This window comes from Bicyclus anynana, chromosome 15 (assembly GCF_947172395.1).
Source record: "Bicyclus anynana chromosome 15, ilBicAnyn1.1, whole genome shotgun sequence".
NCBI classification, from domain to species: domain Eukaryota; kingdom Metazoa; phylum Arthropoda; class Insecta; order Lepidoptera; family Nymphalidae; genus Bicyclus; species Bicyclus anynana.
In genome coordinates this window covers 9,441,409-9,456,247 of record NC_069097.1, presented here as the reverse complement: position 1 = coordinate 9,456,247, position 14,839 = coordinate 9,441,409, and the positions used below count along the sequence as shown (strand labels likewise).

Here is a 14,839-nt window from a genome sequence, read left to right as displayed (position 1 = left end):
TTAACACTTATGCTACTTTCATCCCGGAATAATCCACGGTTCCCGCGGGATTGTGAAAAACTGAATTCCACGCGAACGAAGTCGCGGGTATGCGCTAGTAATAAATATTTATAGATTATGGTCCCGGAACCAGACACAAATTTCGTAAAAAAATTCCTTAATTTTGCACGAAAAAGACAGCTAAAATGTAGTGATAGAATGCGTGTCAGGTAGTCACATAAAGATGCTGATAATAAAACATATTTCAGATGATAAAAACTTTTATTCAGTGATTCCTTTTTGATTGAAAATCCATCAGATTATAAGCGCACTTCTTTAAAGAAAACACAATACTTTTACGTTAATGTAAAAAATCTTTTAATGATTTCTTCCTGATATATGAATATTATATAAGCGAAAGTTTGGGTGTAGGAATGAAATGAAGATTCATACTTTTTAATGATACTTTAGAATATATATTTTTTACTTTTATCCCGGAAAAATTTCGAGGTTAGATATCCTCTAGGTATAAGACAATGCTGGCACAAACAAATTGGCAAGGTAGATACTTAATATTGCAATCGTGGTTCTGTAAATTTAAATTTTAGCGACGGATTTTCCTCTTTGCTTAGTTATAAATAGTGCAGAATACTTATGACTAATACGAGTAGACGCTTTGGGACTTTTAGAGTGCAAATGTCGCTCATTATGTTCTGTTGCATCGTGAGCCCGATGGAAATGGAAACCAGTTTAGCTTTATTTTGTATTCGGAATACTTGTGTCAATACAGTTAGTGATGTGCGAAAACCGCCAGTACCTACGCAAATTAATCGTTAGCGAGACGCAACAATGACGCCAATAATATTATTAACATTTTCTGTTTCGTGTCGTGGCATTGAGTTCAATTCGAGACCGAGGAACTTTAGTTTAAACCTAATATATTTTACGGGTACTAATCTAGATCATTTTGCAATATCACCTGTGTGTGTATGGAATGTGCTGACGTGCGCCTATCTAGGTGCTAGCGGAACCAGCAGGCGTGAAATACAAATAGCTGCTTTTTTACCGAAAAATAAAACAAATTTAATTAAAAATTTCTCCAAGTTGACAAACACGCTATTTCAGATAGAATCAAATGGGGTGGATATAGCAAGCGAAACGAAAAAAACGAAAAAAATAAACCAATCGGAAACATAAGTATGATGCACCAGAAAGGTAACCTGCTATACTCGAATTTCAAAACAATTAAATCCCATATACTCGAACTACCTTATGGCGAAGACGGGAAATTTAGTATGCTCGTTATTTTTCCATATCCAGGTATCAAACCTTTGGATATTTATACTAAACTGGGTGAAATATTTTTAAGAGACATCTTCACAAAGCTTGAAAAAGACTTCAACAGTATGGGAACTCGTGAAATAGAAGTTAAAATACCTCGATTCCGAATGAGAGCAAGCTATAATTTGAATTATCCATTATCCGTAATGGGGATGTTTGATACTTTTGATCCGAAATTAGGGCGATTTGAAGGTATCAACGAAGATGGGTTTTATATTTACACTGTTGAGCATCGAGCAGATATAATCTTCACAGAGACAAAAACAGAAGCATTTGGAACTACACCAGGCTATTATTACCATGACGAAGGAGGTTCTTCTCTAAACGTTGAAGCCCAACAGCCGTTTATATTCTTCCTTATGGAGAAACCGACAGCGACAATTATCTTCGGTGGTATTTATTCTAAGCATTAAATACTTAAGTACATACAACTAACTTAATGATTTTGTAAATAAAAGGTATTGAAAATGATTGTCATCTGTTTTCTTTACTTCATTCCTATCCTTCTAATGGGTAGCAATTCAGAGTCAAATAGGACTTAAGGTTCCGAGCCAGGAACTAATTTCGTGAGTCATTCCCTCCCGGTCCATAACTTGTTGTTGTACAGTCCTTGACAGTGTTAGTAGCAGCCAAAAAATAGTATTACAGTTATAATTCTGTTGGGTGGTTAGCACTCTTCAGTAATTTCCATTCCATTTTACCATATCTTGCATAAAAAAAATCACTTGAAATATTTTCGTAGTAGTGGAATGCACGTCAGCTGGTCTCATGAAAATTAAAAAATTGAATAATATTTCAGGATAATATAATTTTAATAAACTTCAATGCAGTGATTCTTTCTCGCTTAAAAATCATCCAATTATAGGCCCACTGTTTAGTCAGTCTATGCTCAGATGACTATAAAGTGGTGGGACGTCCATCAGCAGGTACCACAAAGACGTAAAAAAAATATTTTCGATAGAAAATCTGTCAGATTATATTTTATAGATTATGTCGTGTATAGAAAGCAAAGCAAATTGCTTCAAAGTTATAATATAAATAAAAAAATGATTTATGAATTCCGTACCCAAAATTTAAAACAGTACCCTATTACTTAGATAGGTCTGTCCGTAAGTCTGTCACAAGGTTGTATCTCTTCAAACGTGATAATAAATAAAAGAAAATGAAACATGGTAACGTAAAATTACTGGCACGGAACCCTTTGTGCCCGAGTCCGACTCGCGCTTTGATTAAATAAGTGATTATATATTTTTTTGAAACTGATATTTTTTTAATCTATACGAATTATGCATTGGTTACCAGGAACGCAGCAAGCCGCAGCGTACTCTAGAATCAGAAGTCGCGAGGTCGGAGGAAGTGGAGCAGGAGGTGCAAGAGGAGCTGTACCCGGAGCCGTGGGAGCTGAACAACACGGCGCGCAGCGAGGTCGAGCTGCTCTTCTTCAACCGAGTGCCGAAGGTCGGCAGTCAGACCTTCATGGAGCTTCTACGACGGCTGGCCATTAGGAATCAGTTTGGTATGTATCTCATGCCTTCCAGTGTCCAGTGGTTAGTCCAGTATGTGGCTTCTGATCACGAGGTCCTGGGTCCCAATCCTTCTAGGAAACTTTCAAGTAAAAAATTCTCAGCGCAGAGTTAGAAATATGATATTATTAAAAATCTGTGCCTCGAGAAGCACGTTAAGCCGTTCTCGGTCATAATTATTAGCATCAGGTGATAGTGGTCGTTAAGAATTTTACAATAGTGTCGTTTATTATATCTCCAAGGTTATATCAAAAGGCAACTTCCAGACATGTGTTGACTTATCGACACTTTTAACGTCAATTTACACACACCCTTAACAAACTATCTACTGAAACTTTCCTTATAAATCACTAACTATTAGGATAAACCAAATGAAAATCCGTTAGTCTTTGAGTTTATTGTGAACTGAAAGACAGACCCAGTGAAAGACTTATTATAATATTTATACTATAAGGTGGTGGGTAATTTCTATATAAACCCTCCTCCTTTCTAAAAAGTGCATCTAAAATAGCTGCAGAGCTTTATAAAATGACAAAAGGTTTTGCCACCACAGGCTCTCATTCTAATACGAGTAGATTAGAATAAAGTATGTTTTGACTGTGACAAGCGTGATATTGCTGCTAAAGATAACAATGAAAGCAAAACAGGATCCTAATACAACTTGTACGAATATCTATATCAAATAAACTATCGCAGCTGCCAAATGCCATGATTTTATCTTTGCGCAAAGTGAAAACATGATTTACTGTGTGCTTAAATAGATAGTCCTGTTATTTTTTGTTAGACAACAATTTTGTATTTTATTCTAGGTAAATATTGTTTGTAGATTTGGTGAAAAACGGGCTTAAGGAAAATTATGTTGACTTTTATGTCCGGTAGTGTTTTTGAGTTATCTATCAAAATTTCAATTACTTTCAGATCAGATTTATAACTTATCGTCGTTATCAACCCATATACGGCTCACTGCTGAGCTTGAGTCTCCTCTCAGAAAGAGAGGGGTTAAGCCAATAATCCACCACGCTGGCCCAATGCGGATTGGCAGACTTCACACACGCAGAGAATTAAGAAATTCTATGGCGTGCAGGTTTCCTCACGATATTTTCCTTCACCGTTTGAGACACGTGATATTTAATTTCTTAAAATGCACACAACTGAAAAGTTGGAGGTGCATGCCCCGGACCGGATTCGAACCCACACCCTCCGGAATTGGAGGCAGAGGTCATATCCACTGGGCTATCACGTTAATATATGGATATGGATTTATAACTTGCTTAATGGGAATTTCACATTTTCATGAAGAGATTTCATAAGCTACTTTTTATCCCGGAAAAGTCCTTACATGGGATTTGTGAAAAACTGAATGTCACACAATGGATGTAGACAAAATATTAAAGAAAAATTTAGAACACTGGGCTATGGGCCGAATAATCAGTGAGCTAGACTGGCTTGAACTTAGCCTTGTATTTAGAAGAGGGATTTAAACTTTGAGGTTAAGATACTCAGTAAAAACATCCCTTCCTAACCATTGTCTCATCAAACACAATGACCTTTATATCATTAGTCACGTATTTTATTCACCTACTATTGTTAACCTTTGTTTTATCGTAATTAATACATTTTCTATGACTTCTCTCGCGTCAATAACATCATTTTACTTTATTTATCTCCACAAGTGGAATTCCATTTAAACTTTCTAATATTTTAATTTCATAATGCATTTCTATTTAATGGTACTTCCTATTTAATGCACCACTTCATTTACTAGAAGTAGAATTGAATTTATTTGCTTGCTACAGTGGTCTGATAATACATAATATTATAATATTCATTAAATACTAGTGGAAGTCCGCGACCTATTTAGATATTTAATCTTGAGATATCGGACTTGATTCTCAGAGACTAGCAAGAACGATCAGACAAGTTGGGATAAAGTATATTTTCATGTTAATCCACTTTTACTGCTATCACACATGGGTGACCAACAAGCTAATAAATCACTTAATTTGAAATTCAATTGTGGAATGTTAAGCACATACATGAAACCATCATGCCCTGGCACTTGCATAGCATATTATCCCTGGCACTTGCTTGGCTTATTAACTCTCTTGCTTCTTCTATTATCTCATCTGTTTAGGGTACTCTTAACCTGTGGTGCTATCATGTAACTAAGTGAAGAGAAATAGACAAAACGTCGTCCAATGGCTGCGGAGATGTCCCAATCCCATCTCTTTCGACCCAACGCAATGAAGGAGATAGCGATATTTCCGGTTGCACCGCCTTTGGTTGAAATTTGTCTATTTCTCTTTATGAGATTACCTCGTTGGATTAGTCGAATATCCTGGATTTGGTCCAGGAACGTTTGCCGTATCCTTCCGGAGAGTGTCAATAGAAATACATAACCTTCCAATATGTCTATTCACCCTCGCCTTAAAATATAAATACCTATTTGAGTTAATAGACTTAGTATGGAAAAAATATTAAATTATCAAACTAACTTCTGCGGTCAAGTTTTTTTTCGTTCCAGACTAGATATCCTTAGATACAAGACTTCCTTATGACTCATTTAGTACTACAAACAATTCGCGCTTGCCTAAAGTAATATCATGACAAAAATAACTGGGCCTTCAAAAACTTTCAGCGTATCATTCCTATCAAAAACCTTTATTGATTTTTATTTTTATAGTGATTTCAAGATCAGCCACCTGACACTTTCAATAATGAAATGCATATTTATTGCTGAATAACTTTTACTTTTAGTTCTATCAATTAATGTTACTTTATCTATTTGTATCTAATTCCTTTTCAAAAGCTTTCGTACTATAGGTATTCAGCGAAGCGGTAGTTAATAGAATGACTTGCATAATTCACGCAGTCGGCCTAGCTGTGTGACGTCATCTAAACAAATTGAAATAGGATTGCCTTGGAAATGGTCAAAACGCAATGATTGCCTTCATTACAATATCTGTTTATGGTAGTAATTCATCTTTTGACATAAGAACATCTTATATTGGCTCTTTCTAAATGGCGGCTGTACACACTCGACGAGAGCCTCTCGTCGAGAGTATCGACCGTGGGGATTCTCGGCGAGAGCACGCCTCGTACACACTCGTCTAAGCCAGTTGTACTGCAAAAACCCGAAACAATGGACGTAGAAACGTTTTTTTGGCCATATAGGCTTTTAGGGCCACGTTAGGTAGCCATAAGTGAGTCCTGCTTCTTTCTTAACTCAGCTACAGGAATTTAAATTTGTTCACTTGCACCCAAGCGTCATGGATAGTTTGCTTTTCCTTGTGTTTTGCGTCCTTCGAGATTCTTAATTTCTCCTTGGTAAAATTCCAAAAATTCTAATTCGCGCTCGTTACACCAAATAGCGAAACACGTCTACTCATAAACACTGTCATTGGACAACTGATTTGAACGAACAAGTGTGTACGATGTACATGCTCGTTCTAGCGAGCGAGACTTAACGAGTCTCTTTAATTCGGGCGCAAAAAACCGACAAGCGACCGAGACAAACTGAGGCGAGACGAGACGAGAGCACCATGTACATACTCGCTCTCGGTCCGTCTCGGGGTGTCTCGTCGAGCGTGTACAGCCGCCATTACATACCTGAAATCTGAATAGCAGTAGGGCACATCACAGACTTTGGAATGTAAATACATAGGTATATTTATTATACGTATTATATATACTGTTTTATACTGTTTATAAATCTAAAGCCATCATTACTGATGGGGATATTCTCGCAGGAATGGAACTTTGGACTATATTATGTATAAGGTTATTTTTAATATATTCTTCTACAAAATACATATTTTAAATTAAGCCTATGTATCGCACTCAAAATTGTCTGTCATTTTTGATGGGGTCAAAATCACTCACACATCGAAAATATTTAGCATAAATAAATATCTATATCCTGTGTCCTTACACTACACACAACTATAATTTTTAAATCGTAATACACACACGTGTAATTTTAACACAATGAAACTCTGAATTATAAAGGAGATTTAAATTTAAAAATCCTTCTATATATCTGGCTATATATTTTTGACCTTAAACAACTCGGACTAGAGTAGAGCAAGCAAAATGCCACAGGCCCATGGTCTGAAGTCGCCCTAATTTAGGGGCCCAAATTTAGTCTATATGTCTAATGTAACTACTTACATAACGCTTGGTCTGTTTTCAATTAAGGCTTCCATCGGGATGCAGTACAGCGTGTGGAGACCATAAGGCTGGCGCCCGCTGACCAGCAGGTCCTGGTGAGCCTCGTGTCAGCCCACACGCCGCCTGCCTCATACATCAAACACGTCTGCTACACCAACTTCACCAGGTAACCGGTTCAGGGATTATTCCCGCCATATTACTACGCCAAGACGTATCGCCAAACGATTTAGCGTTCCGGTACGATGCCGTGTGGAAACCGAAAGGAGTGTAGTTTTCATTCTCCTCCTGACAAGTTAGCCCGCTTCCATCTTAGATTGCATCATTACTTACTATCAGGTGATATTGTAGTCAAGGGTTAGCTTGTAAAGAATTTAAAAAAGACGCCACGAAGTTTCTCCTGTGTTTCTTTCCCGTGGGAATAGGGTATAAAATATACCTCGCTGGTAATGTACTTTTTTATTAGTGAAGGAATATTTGAAATCGATCCAGTAATTTCGTCACAAGCAAACAAAATATCGAATTTTACCTGTAGGGTAAAAAATACAGTTAATTATACTCGTAGAACCTACTCCTTTTTAGAGAGTAGGTAGGTTAAAAATAGCTACTTAATTTATATTGTTTATTGTACATAAATTAAAGTAAAGGCCACTACGTTCTTATAATATCAGGCAGCATACGATAGCTCAGAAAAACATGTATTTCTATTAGAATTTTTTGGGGCTTCTCCAAAAACTTGGTTAGCCAGGCTTTAGTATTTTAACAGCAATTACCACAGTTGTAAATTCAGATTATACTCCATTTTGCCTGCGTTATGACATTTACGATATGATTAACAATATTAATCATTGTAATCTGGTGAAAGCTGAATAAGAAAAGTATCAAATTACTTTGACCTTACGTCATGTACAATGTTGAGTCAACCGTTATTGTTTCGATAGGCGTTTTAATCAATCGAGATAAGCTTATGACAAAAGTATTTTGATCCAAAAAGCTTTCGACCAAAATATTTTAATCCAAAATCTTTTTGTTCATCCAAGAAGCTTACGACCAAGGCGGTAGACCTCAGGTCGGCGTGTATTGTGAAGAGGCACTTTAATCTGGAGCTTTGACTAGGATACATAGGAAACATAGGAAAACTAGAGGACTAGATTTTATTTTGCTATCCTTAAGAACATTGATGAAGCTTTAAAAAATGTAAACCTACTGATTAAAATCTTTAATTACGAAATTTTATCAAAGTGTTATTTGTCACTTATCAAGCTAACCTCATCATCATCATCAATATCCCATCGTCGGCTTACTGCTGAGCTCGAGTCTCCTCTCGAGAATGAGAGGGGTTAGGCCAATAGTGCACCACGCTGGTCCAATGCGGATTGGCAGACTTCACACACAGAGAATTAAGAAAATTCTCTGGTATGTAGGTTTCCTCACGATGTTTTTCCTTCACCGTTTGAGACACGTCGGAATCGAACCCATAGCAGAGCTCATATCCACTGGACAATCACGGCTCAAGCTATCCTAATGTCGTAATATCTTTAAATATATAAATACATCATACACTTATATATTCATACATTAACACGAAACGTCTTGCGTCCATTTTTGGTTTTACTCAAAACCATACAACGAATGAATAGGATACAACATTTCAAAAGCCAACGCTCCAAAAAATGCATAGTTCTTAGCATCTTCTAAAACGTCGCTTTCCATCATAAAAGATTGCGGTCAGGTCTTCGCACATGTTATAAAAAATATGAAAAAAAAACATACGACGGTAAATTTAAGTAAAATACAACACTTTCTCTTTAATGTTATAAAAAGACTATGCTATTAAGAGCAAACGCAAACTAATTTCTAATAGCAGAGATAAAAAACAAAATTGCAAGCATCAATCATACGTGTCAGTTCTATATGGAATAATTATTAGCGACACTACACATAATGGTAATCCAATCACAAATATTATTGTTTAAAGCTAACATATTTAGTAATTAATAATTAAGCTCGATCTTGAAAAGTGGATTATAGGTTTGAGGCATCTGTCTCTGTCTATCTATCGCAAGTCGAGCAAAAGTAAAAAAAAAACAGGCAAAGCCATACTATTAGTACTAGTACTATTTTCTACTAGTACTACTAGTACTATTTTCTTGAAGCAATTCAAGCCACTTTCGACCCCCTATAACTTCGTTGTATATTTTAAATAAAATAGACGGCCTCCGTGGCGCAGTGATATGCGCGGTGGATTTACAAAACGGAAGTCCTGGGTTCGATCTCCGGCTGGACCGATTGAGATTTTCTTAATTGGTACACACATTATAATATTAGTGTGATAAAATAAATATTGTTTAATCCGTTCAGTGTGGTGCTACCTCAACATGATTAATGTAGTAATTCATCATTAATTATACGGATGATTACACAGTCACTCTCTATACAAACGAATAATTACCTCGACAACCGCTCGTGCTCTACTGCCATTGTTCAGAAGTAACAAGGAACAGAAATATTATGCTATTAATCGTTAGATATTTCATCCCTTAACAGACGGGAACTCATTTACTGGGATAAAAGTATTCCAAATGTTATTTCAAAACCATGGATTTTTTCAGGATAAAAAAGTCTATGTGTTGTCTATTTTTCTTTTAAATTTCAACCAAATCGGTTCAGTAATAAAATAATGAAATAAACATCCAAATAAGGTAGGAGGTAAGGTAAAAGTTATGTTGTGTTGTAGTTGGTAATCTATGGATCTTGATCGGATATATTTTATAATTGGCCGAGGTAATACGGAACACCGAAAGCCGTAATAGTAGACTTCTACCTTTGAATCGGAGGGCGTAGGTTCGAATCTGGTCCGGGGCAAGCACCTCTAGTTTTTCAGTTATTGGGATATCATCACGTCATCATCGTCATCATTCATGGTTGAAGGAAAAGCATCGCGAGGAAACCTGCATGAGAATAAAAACCAAACAATTTTGCTTAACTCCTAGCGTACATGAAGCCTGTCAAATTTTGCCAGCGTGGTGAACTATTAACCTAACCGTATTCTGAGTAGTCTCGTGCTCAATGGTGAGCTGAATATGGATTGCTAATGATGAATGCGGACGATCATGGAGGCGTTAAATATAATCTTACAGTTCTATTTTCTCAGTATTATAGTCTCAATTTCTGTTCTTCTTTTTATTATAATTGTCTTTTTAATAATTTTCAGATTCGGCTATCCATCTCCCATATACGTAAATGTGGTTCGGGACCCAGTGGAGCGAGTTATATCTTGGTACTACTACATCAGGGCTCCGTGGTATTACGTCGAACGGAAGAGAGCTTTTCCAGACCTGCCTTTGCCTGATCCTGCCTGGCTGAAAAAAGTAAGAAAAAATTAAAATTAACACTCATACATACGATTCCACAAATACTACAGTTTCGTTTGACTACTATTTACTGGCTAATCCACTTAGACGTCGCTGGGATGTTTTCGTCTACACATACATTCTCTACTGACATCAGTGACATCATATTGGACTTTCAAGTTGTACCTTAGAGTATACCATAGGTAATTTAAAAGAGTATGACGTAACGAGTCACGAGCCACGAGTGAAATTACGGACTGGCAATCGCCAGTGGCAGGGTTAAAGGGCCCTTTTAAAGTTAACTAATACTCGCCTTCTCCACTCGTGTCGCCTTTCAGCAAACTAACTTACAATGCATTGTTATTATTATAATGACCTCACTATACGGATAACTGACTCACCATTTCTTCACTCACCGCTAAACTGACTAGATCCAGCTAAAGCGTTCAATACCCTATATTCAATGTACTCTATGGCGTTCAACTGGATCGTCAACTGACAGATGTCCACAGACAAACAACTGACAGATAAACGACACGTACTCCTTGACGTTTCTAACAGATATCGCCACCTAATAAATGTAAGATGTTGCTACTATCTAATCCTCCGACAAGTAAAATAGTTCCATTGTCATTGAATCTTCTAACCTTTTAGTTTTATATAGATGGCCAAACAATACAACGTCTTTAATGATTCAAAAAACCTAGCGTAAAAGCTACTTATGCCGGTATAAAGTTCATATAAATTAAAATATTTAACGCTATTACTCCTAGGACATTGTACGAGTGTTATATGAATATGGATGAAAACTACTAAAATGAACTCTATAGTCTTGAAATTAGAAGCTCTATCTAAGTACATTTAATAACGATACAATTAACGTCCGCTTACAAGGGGTTTCAGAGAAGAATCATTACACTCACGCTGTGATTTTCATTCCCATTTACTCGTTTGTTGATCAGCCGCAGTCAATTTACAGATCAATGGGCGAACGATCCGTCACGCGTCTCTGATAGACGGAGAGCCAGTGAAACCCAGACCTTCGTCATTTCATAAAAGCTGAAAGTTTGTCAGTTCATGCTCGTACCATAAGTAAGTACGGTAGCCAATTATGAAGTTTGGGCCGTGGTGGCTTTGGGAGGTAACAGGTTTTAAGGATCCAGACTCTCAATCGTCTAAAGTATAAAGTATATTTTTTTATATTTTTATCGGTATAATCATCATTATCAACCCATATTCGACTCACTGTTGAGCTCGAATCTCCTCTCAGAATGAGAGGGGCTAGGCCAATAGTCCACCACGCTGGCCCAATGCGGATTGGCAGATTTCACACACACAGAGAATTAAGAAAATTCTCTGGTATGCAGGTTTCCTACCGATGTTTTCCTTCACTGTTTGAGACACGTGATATTTAATTTCTTAAAATGCACACAATTGAAAAGATGGAGGTGCATGCCCCGGACCGGATTCGAACCCACACCCTCCGAAATCGGAGACAGAGGTCATATCCACTAGGCAATCTCGGCTCGGTATAATATACTATATTATATCACCATTTGCCAGACACTTGGCTTCTTGGAACCCTTCGCTAGAGATTCTTGAAGTTTCAAATTAAATAGTTGTTTTTCGACGGGTTGCCTCGAAGCTAAGTGACTGGCGACTGGGGATATAATTTCTCATAATGCCGAGAAAAACATGAAAAAGTTACACTTTATATTAAGACGGTTCAGAATCTGGATCCTTAAAACCTGTTACCTCCCAAAGCCACCAAGGATCAAACTCCATAATTGGCTACCGTACTTACTTATGGGAGGAGTATGAGCTGAAAAACTATCAGCTTTTATTAAATGACGAAGGTCTGGGGTTCACGGGCTCTTAGTCTATGATGCTTCACACTTAACAGAGGCACATTATTAGCATTTCTCTAAATATCTACCGTATCATCGTAATTATTTCAAATCTTATGAACTCTTTGTTTTATTAATAAACTAGCAGACGCCACGCGGTTTCACCTGCGTAGTTCCCGTTCGTATAAGAATAGGGGGATAAAATATAGCCTATAGCACTCGGGGATAGTGTAGCTTCACAACAGTGAAAGAATTTTTCAAATCAATTCAGTAGTTTCGGAGCCTATTCAATGCAAACAAATAATCAAATATTTCTTCTATTATATTGGTATACGACTAGATGTTATTCTCTTTTATTTGCTGTGTTCATTCGCAGAAGGAATTAGCATTTCTTGAGAGAAAATCTGGGCTAATTGCAATACACCTGCAACCCATTCATGATCGACTACATCACTCTCTCCAACGATAGAAGACAACAGGAGGACAATTATAGTTTATATTAGTGATTATCTATACTAATATTGTAATGTGGTGTTGTGAGGTCGTAGGCGGTAATCTCTGGATCTACCAATTTGGCCATTTTTTTTTTTAAATGGTTGTTGAAGTTCTAGGTAGGGTAGGAGTAGTGTTGGTGTAGGGTAGGTAAAGATATGGAAGAAGTCACCAAAAGTCTAACCGAAGCTTCACCGGGTCCGCTAGTAGTTGAATAAAAACACAAACTTTAGTAATCACATAGTATAACATAACCTACCGTGAAACGAGATGTAATCAAGCTTCAAAATCTCCTATAAAAAAAAACAAAGAGGTTGATGGAACGATCCTTAACAATATGTAGCGCTGATCGCAACGAACAGATCGAAAAAACACGCGTAATGCCGCAGCCACACAACGCTAGCCACAAACGGTCAATTATTCTCACGTTTCTGTAGCACCCACGACTATAAATTGATCGTGTGTTGGTCACTGCGTACACGACTTGTATAGTATGCCGCGTGGGTACTGTCGTTTGCTTTTCAGAAACGTGAGAATAATTGACCGTCAATGGCGACCTCAATGCTCCTCGCGCTGTAGCGATATTGTCCTGACTGCCAAGGATTTTATACTATTACTTAAATTGTTACAACAAATTTTGTGTTTACTTAAATTTTATATTTATGTAAAATAGTTTTTGGGCTTTCTGAAAACGCAAATCGACAATTCAGACAATATTTGTTTAAATAACTTTCGCTGTTTACTTTACCACTAAATGAAATTTAAGACAATTAAGCACGTTTGTTCGCCTCAGTTTCGACGCACTAGTGACATATCTAAAGGCGGATTTACATATTTTGTCTGACGTTTCGTGTTGTGACGTATCTGAACAGAATCGGTTTCATACATTTTGTATGCGACGCATGGCCATCACGACATATCACAACACATAAGTGTAAACGTTACCATACAAAATGTATGATACCGATTCTGTTCTAACGCGTCACGACACGACACGTCAGACAAATATAAATCCGGCTTTATAGTAAAATCTTTGCTGTCTGCTCTATTCGCGACCCTCGTATTAGTAATTTGACTCGCACTCATAATTAATCGACGAAATAGGGAGTGATGCGCAGGACGAGCGTCATGAAAGGCGGCAGGACTAACGTGACCACACAACATCTCTGTCTACTTTGCTACTTCCCACACCACTTGTGCAGTGTACAACTTAGCCCTTGACTACAATCTCACCTGATGGTAAGTGATGATGCAATCTAAGATGGAAGCGGGCTAACTTGTTAGAAGTAGGATGACAATCCACACCCCTTTCGGTTTCTACACGACATCGTACCGGAACACTAAATCGCTTGGCGGTACGTCTTTGTCGGTAGGGTGGTAATTAGCCACGGCCGAAGCCTCCCACCAGCCAGACCTGGAGAAAATAAGAAAACCTCAATCAGCCCAGCCGGGGATCGAACCCAGGACCTCCGTTTTGTAAGTCCACTGCATATCACTGCGCCACGGAGGCCGTCAAAATGCGATCGAACGCACTGTAAATGCCTGCGTTTTTGCTCCGGATAATATGTATAAATACGTATTTGAAGAGTAACCGATTTGTTCACGGTCTGTTATTATTCTATTTGTTTACTTAGCTTTTTGTTCACTTACTCGTAATGGAACAAATTGCGGTTGCCTTGTGCTCTCTCTTTTTTTTCGCGCTTCGTGCTGTTCATGTTTATTTATAGACCTTTTTTATTTTACTAGCTGTGCCCCTTTTCACCTTAGATCTTGTTCCTATACGAATATCGTGATCGGATAGTCTGTGTGCTATTCCAGGCTATAGTCTAGTTTTGTGAAAAGTTTCATACAGATCCGTTCAGGTGTACCTAACACATTACAAATGTAAACCCAAGAAAATTATATACGAGTAGGACTGTAGGTAGTAGATTTATCCATAGTCCCGTTCTACAGTATTTTTTAACCGACTTCAAAAAAAGGAGGAGGTTTCTCAATTCGACCGTATATATATTTTTTTTTATGTGTGTTCGCGCATAATTACCTTACCTTATCTTCTTTTTTGTAAAGTGCAAAGTTTTTCATTCGTTGGATGGATTTCTCTCAAGTATCCATACTTCGTACTATTTGCTGGCGTTTT

The 14,839-nt window shown here is 37.4% G+C and overlaps 1 protein-coding gene across 2 annotated transcripts in view; it reads left to right on the top strand.

The window, feature by feature from the left end:
- LOC112052286 (heparan sulfate 2-O-sulfotransferase pipe) overlaps positions 1 to 14,839 on the top strand; it is a 64,702-nt gene that overhangs the window by 40,785 nt on the left and 9,078 nt on the right. For both annotated transcript variants that reach the window (XM_052885762.1, XM_024091308.2), the window contains exons 3-5: positions 2,623 to 2,836; positions 7,041 to 7,179; positions 10,225 to 10,381. In XM_052885762.1, coding sequence (XP_052741722.1) covers positions 2,623 to 2,836; positions 7,041 to 7,179; positions 10,225 to 10,381 — 510 coding nt within the window. The remainder of the gene's footprint in view (positions 1 to 2,622; positions 2,837 to 7,040; positions 7,180 to 10,224; positions 10,382 to 14,839) is intronic.